The 24,073-nt window shown below is 41.0% G+C and overlaps 2 protein-coding genes across 5 annotated transcripts; both read right to left on the bottom strand.

Annotated features, from left to right (window-relative positions):
- Positions 1–33: 33 nt before the first annotated feature.
- Positions 34–8,955, bottom strand: abhd16a (abhydrolase domain containing 16A, phospholipase). Of its 2 annotated transcripts, none has more exons than XM_050047406.1 (20): positions 8,825–8,955; positions 8,183–8,242; positions 8,034–8,100; positions 6,463–6,549; positions 6,101–6,186; positions 5,868–5,941; positions 5,561–5,668; positions 5,234–5,348; positions 5,029–5,130; positions 4,859–4,922; positions 4,677–4,726; positions 4,253–4,376; positions 4,009–4,113; positions 3,862–3,925; positions 3,635–3,691; positions 2,550–2,612; positions 2,362–2,438; positions 1,444–1,542; positions 1,280–1,326; positions 34–692 (listed from the first exon to the last, which is right to left on the bottom strand). In XM_050047406.1, the coding sequence occupies exons 1-20, from the start codon at positions 8,924–8,926 to the stop codon at positions 609–611; spliced, it is 1,635 nt and encodes a 544-aa protein (XP_049903363.1). In that variant the 5' UTR covers positions 8,927–8,955; the 3' UTR covers positions 34–608. The 2 variants fall into 2 exon arrangements, with proteins under 2 accessions (XP_049903363.1, XP_049903364.1); XM_050047407.1 differs by having other exon boundaries at positions 8,183–8,239.
- Positions 8,956–9,028: 73 nt separating this feature from the next.
- Positions 9,029–23,674, bottom strand: g6fl (g6f-like). Of its 3 annotated transcripts, none has more exons than XM_050047426.1 (11): positions 23,498–23,671; positions 21,647–21,742; positions 19,057–19,323; positions 18,703–18,738; positions 18,024–18,359; positions 13,861–14,127; positions 10,770–10,886; positions 10,499–10,572; positions 10,203–10,229; positions 9,783–9,829; positions 9,029–9,433 (listed from the first exon to the last, which is right to left on the bottom strand). In XM_050047426.1, the coding sequence occupies exons 1-11, from the start codon at positions 23,568–23,570 to the stop codon at positions 9,427–9,429; spliced, it is 1,347 nt and encodes a 448-aa protein (XP_049903383.1). In that variant the 5' UTR covers positions 23,571–23,671; the 3' UTR covers positions 9,029–9,426. The 3 variants fall into 3 exon arrangements, with proteins under 3 accessions (XP_049903383.1, XP_049903381.1, XP_049903384.1); XM_050047424.1 differs by having other exon boundaries at positions 21,647–21,976; positions 23,498–23,670; XM_050047427.1 differs by lacking the exon at positions 13,861–14,127 and having other exon boundaries at positions 21,647–21,976; positions 23,498–23,674.
- Positions 23,675–24,073: the final 399 nt, after the last annotated feature.

The following is a 24,073-nucleotide window of genomic DNA, read 5'->3' as shown; positions in this document are numbered from 1 at the left end:
TGTATCGAGTAATGAACAAATGAATTCAGTCCCTTATGTCAAACATTTTATTCAGCATATTTAATAGGACATGTAAGAGCATCATTTTAGGATACAGCTTATTTTTCATAAAGATATTGTCCACAGAAAAGAAATAAACCTGAAAAGCTTGAACACTTTGGCTGCATTTTTAAAGATTAAAACTCCTCTACTGTTAAGATTACTTTTATTATTTAAATTGTAGCGATGTGTTCCTACTAATAATTGCTTCTTTACAAATACAGCCAAAGGGGGAACAATGGAAGGAGTGAGAGATGGCTTGTGCATTTACATAAATGCATCCTTTTTATTTTTTTTGGAGACAAATACTAAAAGGAAGAATAAAAACTAACCTCAAATGAAAAGATGTACCATATTTTACAGGTTTGTGGGGGCAGGCGGGGGGTAGTACACCAGATATTTCCAGTTGCCACCACAGCAACACTATACATGACAACGTATCTGTCTCTGGAAAAATCTGGAACAAAATCACAGTAATACATTCACACCATGCCAGGAACACGCTCTGGACCACAGGCCATCCAAATCCTCTGCTGCACGTTCCCTCTCATCCATCCATCCATCTTTCTTTACAGTCTCCAGGGTGAGTGGAACTCGGAGGCGGGGAGAGGGGTACAGTGCGTTGTTTCGAAGTTTCGCATGTACTTCCGCGCCTGGGAGAGAGAGAAAAGACAGCGGGGATGGAGGAGGAATGGAGAATGAGAGGTGTGGGAGGGCAATGAACAAAAAGTGCAGAACTTGATTATATTAGGTTCAGTCTTTCTGGCTCAGTGCCTTACAAATCTCTCCCATCTCTTAAGGGTTTACACGGGAGGTGAATAAAGCCTAATTCAGAAGGAATTACCAAGGGAGGAAAAGCATAGCATTAGCCGTAATTGATGGCACTGCTCTTGTTTGATGTTAAATGACTTCAATAAGCTGAGCGCGGTGAAATATATTACACCAGTCAACCTGAGAGCACAGGTGAGCTGGTTACTATGGCGACTAGAATAGTGTTCCTCAGTGGTAATGATGTCTGTGAATAGCTGTGATGTTTTCTTTTTTTTTGAGTGCGAGAGAAGAGGGGAGGGAAGCCAACCTTAAACAGGAAAATGGGGCTTATTGTAGTAAAGGAAATTAGACTTTGTATCTTGATTTAGAGCAGTATGATAAAGACAACAGGTGGCTGCCCTTTAAACGAGACAGAAGAAACAACTGTACACATGGAGATTGAGTGCACGGATAACAAAGATTTCCTCACCAAGAAAAGAGCCAGCTGCCGCCTTCCCTCCAGAGTCATGTCCTCACCTGGTAACATAGATACATAACAGTGTGTGTGAGGTCATGTAAGAGAAATGTGTATGTGAGGGTAGTGCTCTGTGCAGTGTATTTGCCTAGTAAATTTGAGAGGACCCAGGGGCTTACCAACACTCCATGGAAATAAAACATCTCTGTCTGCCTGATACGACTGCAGCACAGACACACACCAGTCATCGTCCACCTCATAGCCACTGTACACAGATGCTGCACAGAAAGAGTGACATACACATTTCTTCATCAGTTTAACACAATAAGTTGAGTACAAATTTACAAAAAACTGCAGAGTTTAAATGGTAAGTTCAATGGTTTCTAATGTGGACCCCATTTTCCAATGATTTACATCTAATTACCAAATGGGAAAAACCCTTTTTGTAAAAGAGTACCAGAAACAGCCCTTAAATCGCCATACACACCAGACTCCATTTAAATAACCTGTCATTTTAGCGTGCATAGAGCCAGCATATTTTTACATCTAAATGGGTGAATTAAGGGTTAATTTAAACCAAACCAGAGTTGGTAATTGTGGAAACAATGGAAACACGAACCAAGACAGTTTCTGTGAGTTTTATTTTGTTTTCTTTATCTTTGAGGGAAGTGTGTTTTACAATGATAAAATTACTATTTATTTAAATGGAGTCTGGTGGGTTTGGCGAAAGCGATAAACGGACTGTTTCTGGCTTTAAAAAAAGGATTTAATTCTTTACCAAAAAGACTGATCTGTGCCGGAATCCTTTACATAAGTTGTCAGAAAACTTACTAATAATCTGAGCGAGCCAGTGGCAAAAACAAAGGCATTCTGTGGACACAAATTGAAAGTGCAAATGTGCCCAGAGTGTCCACACTGCAGCCTGTTATGCGGCTGCCAGCTGCAGCAGGCTTGCTCAATACTGGACCGTTTTAAAAATTGTTGTTTTCCCCACTTAGACACTAAAATATGCAAAATAGGGTCCATGTTGAAAAAAAAGAGTACCCTTTAAAAGCCACTAAAAGTGTCAGACACAGTGAAATAGTGGTCACACATACCTTCTTCTAAGGGATTGGAGGATCCCAGCCATTGCCTGACGACTCTAATCCCTTCATCTGTCATTATTTTTGGATACCTATGCAGGGAAATGACATCAGCACTTACCGAATCTATTGTGTCCAAATATAGTGACTGTATCCAACAATGAGAGTACTGAAATTAGGTGTTTGAAAATAAGAAGACCAACCTGAATTGTAGTAGTTTGAGCAGGAGGTCGTTGCCTCTGTTAGACATGACGTCCTCTGGACCCCTGTAATACACAGTGTACAACTTAATATGACTGTCAGTGGTCTTGTGATCACTGAGTAGGCAATTGAATGCTTTATCCTTCATCTGAATTAACCATCAAGGCAACCCTCATTATACTGATAACTGCTGTTAGAAACGGTGGAGGATTCAAGTGCTGGGTAGTTCTCTTGTGTGACTGAGTGTTTACAATCATGTTCAGCTATTATACAACTACTCTGTGGTGCTATCATGTCATACAGAAAATGACATGCCATTTACCATGCATCTACTGTATATATAGAATACTGATGTGCATAATCATGCCACAGTTAATAGGACAGTTCACCCTGAACTCACAAATACATAGTGCACACTTCCTTCTGTGCTGCGACATGATTGACAGGTGTAGTTTGGTAAAAAGAAAATAGTTCCTACATGAAACTGTTCACAACAAGGTCAGTGGATTATGATTCTGTAAAGAGACATTGCTGTTGACTTCAGTGTATCTTTGGCACTTTGAGCACCACAAGCTGAGTGCCTTCTAGTTCCACTATGTTCTAGAGAAGGCAGACATCTCTATGGCCTTATCTCCCAACACTCGGCAACTCACACCAAAACAATCAAGACTGATAAACAGCAATACAGGTGAGAGGGAAAATATATATTTTTTGATTTTGGGTTGAAATACCCCTATAAATTAATAACAATGAATGACTTGCACCTTCCTAGCCAATCAAATGATGCCATGTCAAAATATTACTTCTTTAACTACTTGGCAAAATGTCACTGACTGCTTCATGACAAGAAAAAATGTTTCCTATCAAAAAAACAGAGAAGAAAAAAGCAGTTGTGCCTCAGTGGATGATGGGTTTCTTCTCATTATAGAGAACCTTTTTTGTGTCAGTCCGACGTCAAGGGCAAAAAAAAAAAGAAGTTCTTCTTAACTGAACCGTTGTAGAGCACTCAAGCTTGTGCAAACCCACTGGGAAGCAAACCTGCTACATGATACACTAATACATTTTATGCTGGACTGTTGGAACTCACGTTGTGGTGATGATCTCATCTCTGGTTCTCCTAATCAGTAGCACTGGTCCCTGATATCTGCAGAAGGAAGAGAAGTAGATGTGTTAGTCATCAGCCACATCGCTGTGAGCTACACCAACAAAAAAAAACAAAAGTCATTTTCACAATTACACTCCAATATGTTGCGTAATGCTCAATGATGTGGACTTTGACTTTTATGATTAGTGTCACTATAAATACACACTCACTTGAGAAGCTGCTCGGCGTTGTTGAGGTTCATGTATTGCCTAACTGTGTGTTGTACCAACGGCCCTAAGAGAGAACCAAAATGTTTCATTTGCGAAAACAAAGCTCCCAACTGTAAACAATTTATAGAGTGTATAATCCTGACTCACTCCAGCTGTCAGGCATGACCTTGAGGGCTAGCGGCAGGAGGTCATCAAAGGAGGCGTCCAACACTACCGATTGGATCTCTGGATATGACATCACTGCCCAGCTGGCTAAGAAAGGACATGGAGAGATAAAGGGACAAAATGAGGAGCAGGGGATAAGCAGAACCATGAACGAAGGACTAAATAACACAATTTACATTTATAGCATAGTGCCCATTAATCATATACTGTTCTGGTCTTCGTGTACCTGTGAATCCTCCTATGGACCAGGCATAGACGACAATGTCAGTGAGCTGGAAGCCCAGTTTGTGCATTGCAAACTGGATCACTACATCCATAGCGTTGGCTTCATTCTGGGGGAATGGAACTCCCTGGCAGAAAAATATAAGTGAAGCAACATCCATGCATTATCAAACATCACAGCAGCACTCAAACCACCTACGAAACAATGTACTAACGAAGAGTTAACAGATATTCAGTGTTGAATTCCATTCCACAGTTAATATCAACCAAGGGAGTGTGCTTGGCCTCTTGTGCAATGTGTCAAACTGAAACCAGAATTTCAACATGCCATTGTTTCCCATTGTATTAAGACTATGAGAACCACAGGCATACACTGTAAGCTAATTTTAGTTTATGGCTGTAGAACCAAATCTGAAAACACTGCTTACCGTACTTCCTCCAAAGCCAGGGTGGTTCCAGCCCAGTACAGAGTAGCCACCTACAGTGCACATAAACACAAGATTTAAGTACAGCATGATACCTGAAACACAACAATATCACACTAATATAAATTCTGTGCATTGGCATTATAAAATATCTTATCACTCTTGTGTAGTGGCAGATTTCTCACCCTCCAGTGGAGTGTTCATGCAGCCTACTTCATAGAAGCCTGCGTTCCCCTCACAGCAGATGACCTGTGGCAGAATTCAGACAATTCAAGAGACCGATGTGACACGAGTTTTGTGGGACCCTGGAACAAGCCTAAGGACAATAACACAGCAAATCACTGCAGACACTAACCAGAGTCTGGCCATTCTGTCCGCTGTCTCTCCTTCGATCCACAAACATTGTGTCGATCTCGTTGCCATCACAGGCCACAAGCTTATTCCTCTGGCCTTCAAACTGTGACAGAATGGAGTCAATTTGACAGAGAATGATGATCAGCGTTTATTAAAGCGAGTATAGACGGTTAGAGAATGGGTGTGTGTTGTTTTTTTATCCCTACCTCTTCTATTAACCTAGCCTGGCCTTGCTGGAGCATGGGCCTCATGGCTTTCTGCAGTAAACCTACAGAGCCAGGGTACAGCATCCTCCTCCCAAATGAGTGGGCAATAAGAAAACTGGAGAGGGGAAAAAACAGAGATGATGACTCTGCAAATACTTTATATTTTCTTGAAATAAAAAGGGTGAATTGTGGTGAAATATGATGGAACCTTCTATAAAGCAGACATTATCTATCCCCTTACTGTGATAATTGTACCAAATCTGCAGTGTCGTCTTGGAGTCATGCACAGTCTTAATTTTTGGATCATGCTACATAAACTGCATTTACCTGATGATGTGGCATGGTAGAGTGCGCACAGAATTGAGGACGTTGTCTGCTGCTCCTCTTAATCTGGGCTCTGGCTTTAGCAGTGAAACACCAGCCTTGGATAGTTTTCTGTCACACACAGAGTCAAAGGCTTATAATGAAACAGATGAGCCACAAAGCATTTGACATTTAGTGGGCGCATTTATCCAATGTTCTTCACAGTGCTGTGAGTGCACGTATTCATAATGAACTGACCCTGAAGGGAATAGAACTGCAGCAAACACACGGCCATTTCAAATGGCAATATTATATAAAAGCAAAAACGTACGGATTGCTGACTTCCGTCCAGCTGAAATCTGAAGGCCAGTACGAGAAGTCAAAGTCGTAGCACCTCAGTTTTTTCTGGAAAAAAAGTAATTCCTTGAATTCAGTTTTGATGCATTAAGGACACCTACAAACACATTTGTAATTATTCTTTTGTCACTTTATTCCCCAAAAGATGGAGAACACCGACAGCAAATCCTGATGAACGGTGATTGTATGGAGTTGCCATGATCTTACCTTGTTTGATGGTGTGTGATTCTTCTTGGTTTCTTCAAGAACGGAGATAAACTGTAGATACTCAGAGTTTTTCCATCTCCCCCACCCTGGAAGAGAAAAGGAAAGATGGAAGGGAGGCAGAAAGAAAACACAAACACAGAGAGATATAGGCTAAACAGTACACTTAAAACACAAACAGCATTTTGCTGCAAAGCCTCAAGGGTGCATTTAGTATGCTTTGTGGGTATAGACCTTGTGCAACAAGCTCAATGTTAATGAAATCTTATTGGCATGCAGAATATGCAGCATATGTTGTGATATGTAAAAGATGAAAGAATAGAATTAGTCATCGCATGCCAGTCAGTTGAAATCTGGTGCCCCACCTCTAAGACAGGCCACTCCTAGAAGACACACCAGCACTGTTCCCACATACTGACTCACTGGAACCAGCTTGCTGCTGCAGATGTAACCTAAAAATACACAAAGAAGTGATGACACAGACATCCAAATGAACCCCCTCTCATTCCCTGCTAAACCTGAGCCTCATTAACGGGCACCAATACAAAGATTCACAGTCTGACAACTACCCTACAACCATATGCATAAATCAATATCAGAAGCTCAATTACACACTGCAGAGTAGCACACAACCTCAAGCAATTAATTTCTATTGCGGCACAGTCTCACTGGATGATTCAGTTGATTAACTTTATATTAATCCCACTTGTAGGAGAACAGAGAACATCCCCCCAGTGGCAGTTTTTCTTCCTTAATGGAAGGAGAAATGTCATACAGAATATAAAAAAAAAACATTTTGTGACATTCATCACTGCCAAAAACTCTGAAAAAAGACTCGTACTGAAACATATCCAGTTCAGATTTTAATATAAACTCCAAGTATAGCATAAAGCAATAAGACATATGGAAAAAAAAATACAATTTGCTATTTTTCCAAAGCTGGAACTGTTTACATGCAAGTAAGCCTAGGTGACGAGGAAGAAATTATTATCATGATACTAATATGGATATTTTCTGATACTTTGGTTCTATATTAAAAGTTTACACAGTGATGTTTATATACCTTCACAGATCAATAGAACAAAAATGACAGATATGCACACCCACTTACTTTCACCATTTTCAGTCAGACATCCCTCAATCTAACCTAACAGAGATAATGGCAACCAGGCATGAGAGCGTTGTTTGGAAGCATTTCAACAAAATAAATGTGCAAGCTATGTAGCATTAAATTTGCATCTCACTGTGTTCAATTTAGTAATCAATAATAATTTAATGCTTGTACTTGAATATAAAATTTACTTAAAACGTCCATCCCTAATAAAACTAATAATAAAACCTTTTTTCACTGTTATACATTTGCTGCAAGTTCTTTATATCTATCAAACATAAATGTTATAGCTACACCTTGCTCAGCATTTTTGACTATAGAATTTTGTAGAGATAACATAACATCCTGATTTTATTTCACTGAAATTCAATAAATGATCATTCTAAATTGTCACCCAGCGCTTGTCAGGATTACCTCCTTTTGCACAACCATGTCTGTCCCTTTTTGTGACATGAACTGTTTTGATTATACGTCACAACTATGGCTAATATCAATGATTATTTTCATGTTCAATTATGTGGCAATGGTTTTCTCAATTAATTGCTGAGATGACAGCTTCAAATGTCTTGTTTTGTCCAACCAACAGTCCAAAAGTATTAAGAAAAATACTTAAAAATATTAAGTAGAGAAAAGCAGCACATTCTGGAACCAGAGCTTGTTTTTTTTTATTCCTTAATAACTGACATATTAATTTGTTGCGCATTAGTTTGCAGTTGGTCAACTAAAGGACTAATAGCTCTAATAATTTCAGCTGTGGTCATGACAGCAGTAATGAGCAGAGAACAAACCTTGTGTTCCCCACCAAACATGATTCAATCAACCTACCTTTCCTGTACAGATAGCAGAGAAGAAGAGGAGAGCTGTAGTAGGACAGGGACCACAGTGCTGAAGCCTGGAGGGAGAAAACAAACTTTACTTAACAGCACTTCTAAATCTTTTTCACACAGTATTATTAATCATACAACCATACTGACCCAACCGAGGATGCTGTCAGTGTGTTTCTCCAGAGTCCTGGGTTGGTAGTTCCATCCCTGCTGTGAGAGAGACTGCTGTTCATAACATGAGCACTGTTGCTAACATCTGACTTTCAGATTGCTAATGTAAGCTAGCTAGTAGCACTGATTGACTGTGGGCGTTTAAAGAGACAAGGTGATAGATATTCCAATTACACACTGTCTGTATAGTGTCTCTGTTAAAGTAAAGTCATATGTTCATTGGTGTTATTCGTTAACTGTTCAGCTTCTGTCTTTTTTCCTCCCGTTTTGGCAAAGTTTCCTTTCACCTGCTTGCACTTAGCGTTAGCATTACCAGGTTAATGTCATTGAGGAATAACGTTACAGTTAAAGAAGCGTAAGTTTGACTGTCTGTTGCCGTGGCGGTGAGACAGAAATGAAATGCACATGAAAAGACAGGCGTATTGATGTGCGGCTGTCATTTCATTCATTTACAAACTGTCACCCCCGGCGGCTGTGCGGTGACAGCAGGGTTTCAAAAACATACACATGACACTTCCGGGGGCGCAGCCGGAGCTACATCAATGCTAAGAGATTAAATACTGCTCGGTTTTCGCAGTCTGCTGTTCTCAAACAAATGCAAAACATTGTGGATAACCCTACCCTTCTCCCGGCCCTGCCTTCAGGTCGAGACTGGTCCGTTGAACGGTGAATTCGTTGTAAATGGGGCCCTAAAATACAGCGAAGCAACATCCAGCCGGCCATTCTTCCACTGCAAGGACTACGGAAGCCTGCGCTGACCAGAAATCTCAAAGGCGAAAGCGCCCAGAAATGGGTTGAAAGAATGTACTGGAGACAAGCATCATAACAGACAACATATTTATTTAGAAATACTACACTTAAATACATATATCAATAGAAATACAAGACAACTGGCACAGTACCTAATGTTTAAGTACATAAGAGACAATATAACATTAACCTTAACACATTTGAGATACATTTTACACTCTTGTGTGAATCCTCTCCACTACAAAGCAAATCAGTAATAAAGTACCTGTAAAGAGGGATAGCATAGAATACAAAAAAAGCATTCAAACAATTGAGCTGCATCTCCCTGAAGCATTGAAGTTTTTCTTCAAATCCCAACTCTGACATTCAGTTGTTACTTTTGTTTATAAAGGCCTTCTGCTGCAGCTGGGAACTGAGCGGATGTGACAGCTGGATGAGGATGAGATGTGGGTAGGTGATCAGCTCTGACACTGTTAGTATCTGAAAACAGAGCACAAAGACAAACTCGCACAAAAATCTCTCGTCCCCCAGTCTCTTTTATTCTTCCTTAAACACAAATACAGACAGCCCACGCAGAAACAACACACGGGCGAAGGAGCGCTGCCTGTCAGCGCATGGCGTGATATTATGCCACAGTGTCAGAGTGATGTTCAGGCCAGCATGATTGGTGAGTGTGAGAGGAGTGTGAGGGGCAGATGAGTGACAGTACACACACACACACACACACACACACACACACACACACACACACACACACACACACACACATACACACACTACAGTTCAACATACAAAAGCACACACAGGTGATGCAAGGCTTTTTGCTTACCGCTCGAGTTCCTTATAGACATCATCCTCTCCTCTTGGCTTCAGATCCTGGCATAAAGAGGGAAAGGGGGAAGGGAGGCAGGGGAAGAGTGGAACAGTGAAGAGGAGGATAAAAAGAGAGTCTCATGGTACTGAGGCCAGATTTATGTCCCTCTGTACCCTGTGTAATGAGATTGATTTGTTAATACCACTAATGTAAGGGTGACAGTTGATAGGCAATGGGTTTATCTGAGAGAGGGCTGACAGATTGGAGGAGAGGACTGCAAGTGTGAGGGAAGACACATCTGCTGACAGCTTAGGGAGGAGGCAATAGAGTGAGAGTCTGCATGCATTCGTGGATGCGTGTGTCACAACTCCTCACAAACACACACATGCACCATGCCTTTGAGTGTGTGCGCAGGGGGACGACACAATAACTCACCATGTAGACTGAGCCCTGGGGGGGAGCCTGTTGGGAAGGGAAGAGAGCAGAGAAAACAGGTTTAATGAACAACAAGTGACAGAAAAGGAAGGATAGTGGAAATCAGGGGGAAAACAGAATTAGAGGAGGAAAGCAAAAAAAAGTGTACAACAGAGACAAGATAGGAGAGGGGAGGGTGGGAGTAACATAAAGAGAAGAGAAGGAATGCTAAATACTAGAGGGGAAGATGAGGGCAAAAAGAGCAAGGAAATTCATCCATGGGTGTTTTAGTTTTGGAAAACGTCTGAATGCGTCACCTGTCTGACATCCTCAGGATTCTCATAGATGTTCTCTGCTTCACCCGAGTGGACAGACAGGGACTGCTCAATACCTGAGAACAGAGAGATAGTTACCAGTACAGTCTGACACACACAAATGCACAGGGAAGGGAGGGACATGGGGGCAGATTCATTACAACAACCCCAGAGGATGTCACGGCCCGCATCACTCAGTGGCAGCCGGCAGGGGCCAAAGATGGACAGAACATGAAAAGCTGTCAAAAAAAAAAGAAAACGCCGGAAGACTCACCGCGATCAGAAATGTGTTTCTGTCTCCATAGCAACACACAGACAGCCGCAGCAACCAGGGGCACCAGGAGTAATAAAGCAGAGAGAGGAGGGAGCAGGGAGGGGGTGTCGATCTTGACTAAATAAAAAAAAAAAGTGAGACAGAGTAAAAAAAAAAAACACAAATGTTTCCAAGCACGGTGTTAATATATAACTTGTGGAGCTATGAGCATGTCTGGTTAAATGACATGAGGAGAAGTCATTTGTTCTCCACTTTGCTCTTTTGTTCAAGTTAAGAGGGGGCCACCTTTTTCTCCACACTTCAAGCTATGGATTTAAAGATATGTTGAGACTTCCTGAACATGTTACATGCATTTGCATCATGCTGCTGTCAGTCACAGACAATGGGTGCAGAGGAAGAGGGCGAAAAAATTCAGGCTCTGTCATACAGGGTGAATAGTCTGCACGACAGCTGGGTAGACATCGATCTGACAGACCCTCAGTCTGGACAGTAAACGCTGTCAATTTGAAATGTGGATGGGAAAAAGAAAAGCACCAGTATCAAAGAGACCAGATGCTGTCAGATCATTAGGCTACACAAAACCTCCAAAATGCCACTTCCATACCAAGTAGTTTGAGTTTTGCAAATCCTATTCCCTCACTTGTTATCTAAATATGTATGTAGTTATGTGTGTAGTGTGGGGAATGCCAGGAGAGGCTTTTCCATGCACACTGTCTTTGACATCTGAACCTTGCAACAAACTGCCTCCAGGCAAACTGACAAACAATGTAAATATCTGTCTTTCAGCTAAACCCTGTCAATGCAGCGTCGGTAAACAGGTGGATAGAAAGCGTGGGCCTGATTATCACAAACATTACATAAGCAAACCATTTGCTCACTGTATTCAAATTGTGTTAGAATAGCTCATGCTTGCTATCAAACTTGTCAGGTTTGTTTGCATAATGAGGATGACATCAGCCTTGCAAAACACAGCCACGGGGCGACACGAGAAGCAGGAGGGAGGTGCTCGTTTCCACAGAGACTGCTGTAATTTAGTGTACCTGAGCAAGTGTTGTGTCACCGCCTGCTCACTGTTCATGGAGCACAAAGTGATCACATCTGTCAGATATCTTTGGATTTCAAAAGAGAAACCTGATAAATAGAAAAAGTTACTCCAGAACTACAAAAATACACAAAGTCCAAACAAATCATACAGTGTCTCTGTGTGGAATTTGAGGTTGTCTGATGGACAGAAACCTGGCAAAAGTAAAGTTCACTCAGACAGCTCGTCAGATTTTGTTTGTTAAATGCTTCACCTCACAGCACTGGTGTCACTGCTTTAAGCCGGCTTCAAAATGATCAATCATTATGTGCTGTGTGAGGTGTAATTGATTGGTGAATATGTGTCGAGGTTGCTAATGGAATACTGTAGTGAGCACTGACCCCAAGACTGACCTGCACTGTTCTCTGTGCCAGCTTTAACGCATGAATTATGGTAATTGAGTGCAGCGAAGTACGGCATAAATGCTCCCAGTTTCTCACGGCATCTTTTCTTTCTCTCTTTTCGTCACTCTCTCCACCTTTTTTCTCATCTTTCTCTATCTCACCTTCTCCTTTCCTTTAATTTGGCACTTCTTCCCTACCTCGTTTATTTCATCTCAAATGACGTAAGGGGTGAATTATATCAGTGCGATTGTAGAGGAGGGTGGCTGATAGAAGGCAGACCAAAGAACTGCTTGAATGCTTTGCAAATGATGGGCCAACTCAGGATAGCAAATGATTGCAGAACATCCCTGACATTTGAAGTATTTTATGTGCTGCAGAGCACAATGATTGCTTCCATTTTGCATTCTCTGAACTGTGCCACTGCTGAAAGGATTTCTATTATTCAGGATTTTTTTTTACTTCTACAACAGGCACTATATTTTTAGATTTGGCTTACAGCGCATAATATATCTCCAAATTATATATATATATCTATATGTATATGTGTGTGTGTGTGTGTGTGTGTGTTTATACATCACTTGTTGTATTGGTTATTTGGCCATTTTCAGTGAACTAAAAAGTTGTTTCAGTTTGTTCTTAGAGCCAGCCCTGTGCCAGATCTCACTATCTCTGGATGCCTCCTCATTAGAACTATTTATAAGCATTTAACTGTCACTGCTTATTGTCATACTATTCATTAATAACCAAGAATTTTGGAGCTATCTTGCATTATTGCAGCATTTGTGCAACCTGTCACTTTTCAGCAGTGTAAATGTAGGTCATCCAACACTCACATTATCTGAACTTCTCACTCTGCTCAGTATAAAATTCCTCATGTTCCACTGGACAAATTCAGCCCCGACTATATATTTTTTTTCTGATCCAACCTCTCCAATCAGGCGAAATCTTGCAGCTCCTATCTTTATCACCTTCTCACTCTTTCCTCCATTTCCATTACTCTTATAGCCTTACCATCAGCATGCATCGTGATGAGCTCTGGGCCCCTCAACCCAAGTGATGTATTGGGGTATGGGGAGTGAACTCATCTCTGCTGAGGGATCCATTCAACTGTCACATCCTCCTGTGCTCCCCCACAGCCACCAATACAATAAGCCTGAATAATTTAGTTTTTGCGGGGAGAGATGTCCTAAGGTCCTGTCTTCTTATATTCGCATATCAGCTGGGTGAGTGTGATGAGAAAAACGATAGCCTTTAAGTTTTATATTTCAGAAAAAAAGCTGAGTTTTACAACTGTGGTGGATTTCTCATAAAAATGGGCACGTAAATGGACCGAGTTATTCCTGCTGGATATTATCTGCAAATCACAACCTTACAGAAGTCTTGACCTGTGACCTTTTCAACTGCATTAAGAAAGCATAACATATGGTATCTGTCAGAAGCTTTTTCCTTTCGTAAACCGTGGGCTTTCTGGCAGATGAATTGACCTGTGGTTGGCTTGAATTCACCGCAGAACGCTTCACAGAGCACATATTCGAGAATCTTCCACATTCATGGTTCATTATCTCCACTGAGCTGACAGGAAGTCTGCCAGGAATCATGTGCAAATAAAGTAGTATAGTGTTGATATAGAAAATCAGCAAACAGACCAGTCTTTGTTATACCATACCATCCTTCTCAGCTTCATGGGGCAGTGTGACAGCTTGCGTTGCCCAGACGGTCCGGCCATTTTTCAGCCGTAGGATGCAGGTGTAGTTCCCAGCTGTGTCAGGGGTGATGGGTAAGGCCAGAGTGGTGGTAATGCTGCCAGGGCGGTTGCTAAACAACTCTAGCCGGTGACTCTTATTCTGGTACTTCCAAACAGCACTTTGGACCTGAGACCGCTCTGAGTACAGGCACCCCAATTCCAGCTTTGAGGAGGAATAGCTGATTTTAACTGTGGATGTGATGCAGAGCGGCAAGGGGGAGGGAAGAGGAGTGTAGGAGGATAAGGGAGAGAAAATGTTACAGACGCATGAAACAAATGAAAAGAAATCGAAGGAAGGATGAGTAAGTGAAAAAGACAGGCGGGAGGGAAGTGAAAGGAGAGAGGCAGGACGAGAAAGTGAGTTAAAGGGTAGTGTGTGAATATAGAAAAGGCCAAGGACAGACAGAGAGTAATTGGGTGAGGGGAGAGTGATATGAAAAACAAAGAACAATTCAGAGAGGGGTCAAAATAATATATATTCATTAAAGTGATTTGCTGCTAATGCATTGGTTGACTGTGACTGATGCTTAGTGTCTCATCAAAGTGAAATGAGGATCCATCTGGGTGTAATCAAGCTCCACAGACCCCCCCCAACACACACACACACACACACATAAAAACACGCACATTTCAGCCTTGATTAGTGTGATCAGTGTGGGCCACATACAGCCTTGGTGGGAGGGCAGCAGGTATAATCATACATAATGATACTTATAATGAGGTGGGGTAAAAATATATGCGTCACATGATTAGTGTGTGGGTGGATGTGTACGTGTGTGTGTATGAGGGATGCAGATGCGTGAAGCAGGGTGACAGTGACAGTGACGGATTGGCTGGTCATGTCTGGGCGGCTGTGATGGATGCCAGTGGGACTGTGATTAGTAAAGTCTTCCAAGGCCTCCATGACAGGGCATTGTACGTGCATGTGTGTGTGTTGGGTTATGCCTGTGTGGGTGCAAATGTACTATGCAAAGGTTGAAACCTCCTCAAGGCTCTCACATTAAAATCAACAGGTGTTCCTCTTTAAATTTATGAATCCAGCAAATGTTCCTTTTCATGAGCAATATTGTAAATGTTCGCATTTAATAATGTCACATTTTACTAATAGCTGTAGGAAATTTGCTTAAAATCGTGCTTATTCCTCAGTGTATGATCTGTGAGAATAATACACTGGGAGCTATCTTGCTTAACCCTCATTCTACCAACTGGAGTACCGCAGACCCTAGAGGTATACTTTTTGTCATATCTCACAGATGCTTTGTTCTATCATCAAAATTTATAACAACTTTGTCAATTAATTTGTTTCTAATGATTTTATATCATTGTTTTCTGCCTCTGTTTAAATTAGTACTTTTTAAAAGTACCAGTGTGTTGGGTGCCAGTCAAAGGCAGCCAATGCAGTTTGCAGGACATATTCCTCCCATTAGTCTGAAAGAAGACATGTTATGAATGCAAAATAGCCAAAAATCTCAAAATTCACCTTAACAGATGGGACTTTTGATGCAGCAGACACAGATTTCCTCATGTGCTCTGTCGATGACCCTAAACACTGCTCTTCTCTAAAGCAGCATGATGATCATTTCATTATAGAATGACTATTCTGACTATTAAATTCAACTGATCAATTCAAGAAAAATATTCTCCTGCAAAATCTACTTGTAAAAAGGTGTTCCCTTTGCTCCCAAAACAGACAGCAAGGTAGCGAATGTTTGCTCCTCCTGTCACCTGCCAGTATGCCTTGAGCAGAGCATGAACCAAATCTTGTACTATAACTGCCTGTAGCATGTGTTCACAGTTCTATTTAAACACCATTCATTTTTCATGTACAAATTGGAAATTCAAAACTTGAATTACACTAATTTAGCCTTTATTTTGACAGAGGGTCACACTGAAACCAATGTCTCTGTCTACTTTTGTAGCGAAACACAAAGAAGTTTGAATGACTGTGGGTTTATTACAATTCTTTTTTGGTGGTGTATATACTGTAACACAAATCATGTTTACTTGAACTTACTGAAAACTAAAATATACCAAATACTTATACTTAGGTGAAGAAAAGTATATATGTTTTACATTTTCCCATGATGGTTGTGTCTTAACAGTAGTTTATTCTTGTCAGTAGTCCTTGTATGTTAAATATGTTGGTAGGTTGAGGGTTAAGGGCACATCAGCAGAGTAAATGCTTCTATAGAGAGGTTTCTGTATTCACCGTGTCACCTTCTGCTGCTTATTTTGGCACTTTCTTGTACACTGCTCAGATTATAAAGACTAATTTAACAGTCACTCTCATATCTACATGCATACCAAGTCTGGAGCTGGAGCCAGAGGGCAATTAGCTTAGCTTAGCTTAGCATAAAGACTGGAAGCAGTGGGAAACAGCTCGCCTGGCATGGCCCAGTGTACAGATGTCACTCCTCAGTTATGTCTCATGTGTTAATCCACACACAAGCAGAAATGCAAAAAATTGGGAGCATGTTATGTCTAAGGAGGATAAAGTGACTTTTGGAGTCTTGTTGTCACAGTGAGGTTGCCAGGCAACCAACAGAGAGTCAGTGTTCCACCAATTGTGCAACTTTCAGAAACCTACAATTTTGTGATTTGCCTGCTGTGCGGACGGGAGAGAGAAGCCAGGATTTGAATTCTCTCTCTCTTTTTTCATTGTTGGCCCAATTATTTCCTTCACTTTTCATGTGTCTTCATGAGTTCAACACCACGGATGCCCCGCAGAAGAGATTGCCTTAAAATATGCCCCATCCCCGTAATTAAACGATATCACATCTCGCCCTCTCTGTAGGTGCGTTTTCAACCACCTATTTTTATGCGCATTTTCAATTTGGGCATAAAAAACCTAAGAGGAAATGCCGGAAATTGTAAAAAAATTGAGATATGGCAAAAAGTTTTTAAGCTTGAGGGAGGTGGAAAAGTTGGTGCTCATGAGGTAAGTGTGACTAAGTGCAATGGAAACTGACTGATGATGTACAGTCATGTTGTCATTGCAAAGGCTACTGCAAATCCTCCTCATCGTCTTTGGATGGCTTTTACCGCGCTATGCACACAGAACTCCACCAAGAGCACGTAGCTGTGATATTATCCATTGTCCAGTGTGCCCTCTGTTATTATACATCCATTGTTTTTTAATAATTCGAGGTCTGACTGGCGCTCTTTTAACTACATCATCTCGTTGTGCCCTCCTCTGCAGAGGCACCTGACTGGAGAATTAGTTCACCTACTGCTTATCTCATTTTCTGTTGCAGATTTTCTGAAAATTCAGTTAAAATTTGCGTTACATTTGGCTGTAAACTCAACTTATGACAGCTTTTGTGTCAGCGTTCTGAGCAACTATAAACACTTCTGATTACAAACTAATTTGCTCCGGCAGAATCCAACTCTTCCTCTCTCTAAGCTAAGCTAATTACTTCCTGATTCCAACTCCATTCTTACAGCACAGACATGAGAGAGGTATCCGTCTGCTTATCTAACACTCGGTGAGATAGCAAATAAGATTTTTATCCAAACTTTCAATATATTCCTTTAGATAAAGTATAGATAAGTAACAAATATAAAAAATATAAAAAAAAATATAAATAAATAAAACTGTGGAGAAACTTTACAAATACAGATGCCTCCAACCAGCTCATGACTGGTCACTAAATGATTTGATGAGTATGATAATGCTGTTAGTTAGTCACATCTTGTGGCTGTCACAGTCACCATATGTCAACCCAGACAAACACCTATGGAATATTTCATGATTCAAACATCACATGAGAGATAATCTGTTGGAAGAGTGATGTTCAATCTCTCCAGCAAAAGACTTGAAGCATAAAAGCTGCTCTGGAGGCTCCTGATGGCTCAGCACCTTACTAAGACATTTTATGTTGGTTTTCCCTTTGATTTGTCAACCCCTTTCATCACAGCTGCTTTGCATAACAGCAGCCACAAAATGTTATGTCATTTAACACAAATACACAAGGTTATTATAAAAGTGACACCACTTGTCTCATAAATCCATCCCTGCCCTTTATTTTGTTCCTCCTAATCCACCTCCTCCTTGTCTTTCTCCTCCTCCTGACCGTGTTCCGTACCTTTCAGCACGCTCAGCGTGACCCTGTTGCTGAAGGCGTTGTCATTTTGGAACACGTCACAGACATAGAGGCCTCCATCTTGCAACCCAGGAGTGAGCAGAAAGGCGAAGCTCCCAGCCTCTGCGTTGTAGGGTGGGCCGGCAAGCATGAGTTTCTTGCTGTGCGCTGTTAAAATGGTGGAATCCCTCCAGCGGTCGTACTCGTACACCAACTTCATATCAGTGGCCCTCTTCCTGTCTGGAGGTAGCCAGTGCAGCCTGACGAAGTCTCCCACGACACCAGGACAGGTCATGAGGAAAGGTGTCTGAGCCTGAGTGGCAGTGGAGACTTCGCTTTCTGCAGGCAAGGAGGGGAGAAGACAGACAAGAGAAACCAGAATGATAAAATGGATGAGACAGTGAGAAAGACGGATATGAAGACATAACAGTGCAAGCAGACATATAGACAGGGAATTCAGAATGAAAAGAGAGCGAATGAAGAGTGAGGTGAAGACAGATAGAGTAAACAGAATAGTAAGAGAGTAGGGAAATGGAGATAGGAGGAAAATTCCTACAACAATGGGGATTACGTTCTTATATGCTGAGAGTTACTTCCTCAGTTGGTCTTGCATTCTGCTCTGCCTGATTAGCAAGCTGCTGACACAGGACTTTGAGACTGCTTGTGTTACAAAGTCACTCACCATGTGTTATATTGGTGAATGAGGCCACATTGTCAGCTGTGGAGAGAAGGGGAGCAAGGGGGTGGGGGAGTGGGGGCAAAAAGCAAATAATGAATAATACATAAATGTAGCAACTATAATATTCACAGGAGGACTGGCTGAATTTTAGTGCAGATCTACAGTAGACTTTTGAAGCTTGAAACTGGTCTATAAAAGTAAATACTTTGAAGAAATGTAGCTACAGGATGCTTAAATAAATAATGCTGCTGCTAGAGTTTCAAGCACTGATGCCCACTCATACCATCAACAAAAGCTACAATAAATGCACTCAATTCCTCAATGCTTTTGCTTTTCTCTCTCTCAAATCAGTCTCACCATCAACAGTCACCTCCACGTTGAAGGGGAAAAGAGCGCTGCTGCTGTTACCCCAAGGGTGAACCATACAAACATAAGCCCCATTGTCACTGTTCTGGACCTGTGGCAGTTTGGCCACTGTGCCTGTGTTTGGCTTCTTCTCGCTCTTTATGGGAATGCTGCCAGGTGCTGCCCAGGTGATCTTTTTGACGGCAGAGGGAGGATTAACACAAGCAATCAGCCGCAGGGTGCTTTGCTGAGGAATGGGTGCAGCAGGGACAACCGTCACTGGAGATGAGGGAGGGGTGGAAGAGATTTTAAAATGTTTTACTCAGTAAAAGTTGCAATACCACAATGTAAGTATTCCATCACAAGTAAATGTTCAACATTTTTATTTTTGTAGAAGCAGATCAGGATCACCAGCAAAATATACTTAAAGTAGAAAAAGTAAAAGTGCTCACTATGCACAACAGACCCTTTTAAGAGATACTATGCAGATTTTCAACCAGCTCTGTTTCATTACAGTGTGGGTAATATGTGTAAATGAGCTGTGGTGAACTTTCCTCCATCTGACCAGTACTGAGATCTCCCTGCTCATTTCTCAGCTCAAGGCAGATTTTTATTGGCTCTATGGTGGTTGTGTAAACTACAGATTGTACCTACACAAAGAGTAAAGACGCAGATCAAGAGAAAGACCTACCCCTGTTCTCTCAAATGCAGACCAAACTCTTTTTAGTTTAAATGATAAAACTAAGCAGTTCTGAATAAAATATAAACCAAGATTCTGTTTCTATATTGCCTATTTGTCATCTGAAATGTCTTAAGAAACATGTTTTAGTGCACCGTTGGGTGGGTGCCATACTGTTTCCTGTATTATTTAAACAGAAAATACTGAGCCCAAATGTAAAACTAAGCAATGCTGATAAAATATGAACCAAGATTCTGTTTCTGCGTCGTCGTTTTCTCGCCTCAAATGTTTTCAGAAACATATTTTAGCTTACATCCAGACTGTTTGGGTGTGTTCCAAATCACATACTTTTTCTTTTTAGTTTTAGTAGGTGCTTCAGCTGCCCTTAAAAAGTATGTACTGTTGCATGCAGTATGCACACAATAGAGACATACTACTGTCTCATTGCATGACACCCTGAACTTTGACCCTCTTGCTTTTATACCCATTTCCTTGGAGATAAATTAACATCACTCAGCGACTTCGCCAGAGGTGGAGATCAACCTGAGGGGCTCTGCTGTTGTTACTTTGCAATGTATGTACTTCAACATTAAAGTTATGACTGCACAGATTTGTGACAGTGAAATTACATTTGCAGATCTCTGCCGTTGTTATTTTCATAGTTATATCCTTTTGTTGTTTGCAACATTTCTGATTATTTTGTTCACTTAAACAATCAATATTCCCATTATTACTATTTGACTGGTCATCAGTCACTTGTATGTCCTGTCATCCGTCATTGGGACTTCTGACAGCTGTCAATCCGCTTTCAAGCCGACATCTGTTTGAGGCTCAGTCGACATGAGGAATTACCCACTACACAGAGGATGGTGGGTCAGAATAGCCAGAAAAGCATGCTCTCTTACATACTGCAAAATGTGACCAGATGTAGTAGAACATCCTGGTATTTTAGGCATACTGCATTTCACCTACTTTGTGTTGGGACATACTGAATTTTCTTTCTGGCATACTATAAAGTATGGTAGTATGGGTATTGGAATGCACAGCTTGTTATGAACTGGCTGCCATATTGTTTCCTGTGGCAAAAACATCCAAGCTTGGATTACGTCACCCACACACAGTAGCATTTATTGGTCCAGGACAGTGTAGTGCACTAGGTTTTGTACCTCTTGAGCAAAAGCAAATGCGACAGCCCTTTTCTTCACCATTTCCAGAGGTATTTGTGTCTTTGTACTGCATATACAGCCCAGTTTTATATAAAAAAAAGACCATCTTTCCATGTTTCCAGCAAGAGTTTCATGTTAAAAAATTAAGTCTATTGATGGATTGTCATCGGTGATGAAATAACATGTTAAGAGCTGCGTAGGTTTTAGCTTTTATAAGATGGTCATGTGGTTTGGATGTAAAATATTAATCCACGGAGCAATAAGTAACTTAACCTGTCCAATAAAATGTAGTGGAGTAAAAAGTAAAACATTAACTTCTGAACTGTAGTGGCTGAAATTTAATGTAGCATAAAATAGAAATACTCAAGTGCAACCTCAAAATTGTACTTAAGTGCAGCACTTGAGTAAATGCACTTTGTAACTTCTCACCACTGCAGGAAGTGGAAATGAAGTGTGGCAAAAGTAATTTCTTGGTTATGGGTTCTCATTAATTTGGCAATCAAGCAAATAATTAGTTGGTTAGAGTTATGTAACATTTCACAAGAGGCCTCATAGAGAGATTTAGAGGACTGTAAAATTTCTTTAAAAAGTATAAAGATCTCACTTAAATGATAATAAAAAACTAATGTGAATAAATATTTAAATAGATAATATAGAGATATGAGTGCTGTACAAACTAATGATGTATAGTGTCGAAACATTCCTATGGGGTACAGGTGGTGTACAAATCTGACATGTAACCCGTTGATTCTCCTACCTGTAAGGATGGCTAAGAGGATAATCTTCTCCTTCAGTTTCCTCTCTTGTTGCTTAATCAAGCATGAGTAGAGACCAATGTCCTCCATTGTGGGAACTAAGGACAGAGAAAAAACCCCTGTGTCTTGAAAGTTAGGGTCACTCAACTGCATGGATGCCCTCGAAGCACCACCCGAGAACTCGTTAGTTTCGCTGGCTGAGAGAACCAGTTTCAAATCATCCGCACCAAGTGACTTCACCATCCAGTTAATGGCCACGGCACCCCTGACTGTATCAGTGCAGACCAAGGTGGTAGGCATGCCCTCTCTCGCCACAACAACATCTTCCCAGTCTGAGGAAGAGATGACAGAAACTCAAGCGTTATAACCGGTGAGTTACTCAGGCGAGTCTTTTGGAAAGCCCTAAAATTCTGCACTTCTACGACAGTGCTGATATCTGTTTTTATCTTGTTCTGGAAGTATGGGTTCACATGCTTTCCAGTCTGTCTGGAAGGAGCAGTGTGTAAGATTTAGAGGGATTTAGTGTCATCTAGCAGAGGATCACAGACTACAACCAGCTGAAACTTCTCCCGGTTAGAATTCTTTCAGTGTTCATTGCTCAGGAGGTTTTTAATCTAGACTTGAATTATCCACAGAGGTCTCTTACTATCCAAAACTGACCAGGTGATTTAAACAGGTAAAAACACTGGCAACAAATCAATGTTTTTCCTACGCTGTTTGGCTTGTTGCAGACAGGACGCTATGTATGCTCTTTTTTTTTTCTCTGATAACTTAATGTGTGCTGTGCTCACTTTATTTCTGATCATGAGCATTATTATTATTATTGTCTGCAGAGGTTCCTTCCACTTGAAAACAAAACAGCCCTGGTGATTTAAACCAGTGACAACACAAAATTTCACATTACAAATTAGTGTATCTCTGATGCTGATTGTCGCAGAGGGGCTGCTAGCAACTAAGAACAACGTGAAAATGCAAAAATGTGAATGGCCTCATCTAGAACCAGTGTTTGGTTTGTCTGTTCTGGGCTACTGTAGAAACATGGTGATGCATCACGGTGGACTGCATGACAGATGTAGATATAAATGGCTCATTCTCAGGTAACGAAAACACATTTCTTATTTTCAGGTGATTATACACCGAAGAAACATACTTATCAAATTAAATTCCATTTCTGCCAGTATATCCTCCAAAATCCGACACACTGTACCTTTTAAAACACACATGCCCATATACATTGAAATGGTTACAGGTCCCTGTAATTGTTTCTTCTTTCCATACTGTCCACAAATAGATCTCCTCCAAAAGCAATTTCAGTGTAATTGATGGGAGACAAAATCCACATTCCTATTTCAGTGTAGAAGAAGACCTCTAGAGTTTTGCTGAAGATTATATGAGGTCTCAGCAGTCAGAGTCAAATCTAATGGGTATATTCCAATGTTACAGTCTCCTTTGTACCAAATGCCATCTTTCTGTTTCCCTGGGCAGCATATCTTTGTTGAGCTGTGGCAGATATATTGAAACAAAAAGTGAGAACTTTGTAGAAAAAAAGACTAACTTTGGAACAAGACTATTTAATTTATGTTTTTAAGCATCATATTAGCTTCAAATGCATTTAAAATGCATCATACACAGAAGAGGTATTGTGGATTACATCGACTGACAACCCTTTTGGTTCATATATGGACGTGTTGTTTTAGGACAGACTTTTAAAAAACGTGAACCTATTTTCTAAAGGTCACATGAAAGCCAATAAATATGGAGGAAACAGGTTCATCCCTGTTTCCTCTCTAACAACTCCCCAGCAAGATCAGTTTAGGAATATTTTTGTAAATATCACAGAAAGTATTTCGTACCTGTGATGGCAGAGTGAGAGGAATTCACTGCAAAAGAGGAGACAAGAATAACGGCAAGAAAACCAGACTCCATCACACACTGAAAGAAAAGAGAAAAAAGAAACACACTCTCACTGCACCAGCTGTCTCTCCAACACTGTGACCTTTCTAAGTACACTCCAGAACACCAAGTATTGTTCGCTTTCCTGGTGTCCCTGACTGACATGTTAACAAGTTTGCTGTGCATCTTTCAGCCCAACAGGATGTGGCCAACACTGGAATAATCGAAAGGAAAAGACTGTCATTATCACCAGTGAGTGTATGTGTGTGTTTGAGGCTGATATACTGGCACTACCCTAACCCCACACAAGCCTTACACCATAATGTAGGCCTACAATGTTTCACAACACTTTGGTGCCGAACTTCTGGGTAATTAGTTACAGAACTTCTGACCCTAACATCCAGTCTGACAAAAGGAATGAGCATGTACTGGTGTGTATCACAATGTGTGTGTGAAACAGAGAAAACGATAAGAATAGCAGAAAGCGAGGGATTGAGGGAGATGAAAAAGCGAGAAATAAAGAGTTTGGGTTAGTG

This window comes from Epinephelus moara, chromosome 6, assembly GCF_006386435.1.
Source record: "Epinephelus moara isolate mb chromosome 6, YSFRI_EMoa_1.0, whole genome shotgun sequence".
NCBI classification, from domain to species: domain Eukaryota; kingdom Metazoa; phylum Chordata; class Actinopteri; order Perciformes; family Serranidae; genus Epinephelus; species Epinephelus moara.
This window is presented reverse-complemented; position numbering and strand designations above follow the sequence as displayed.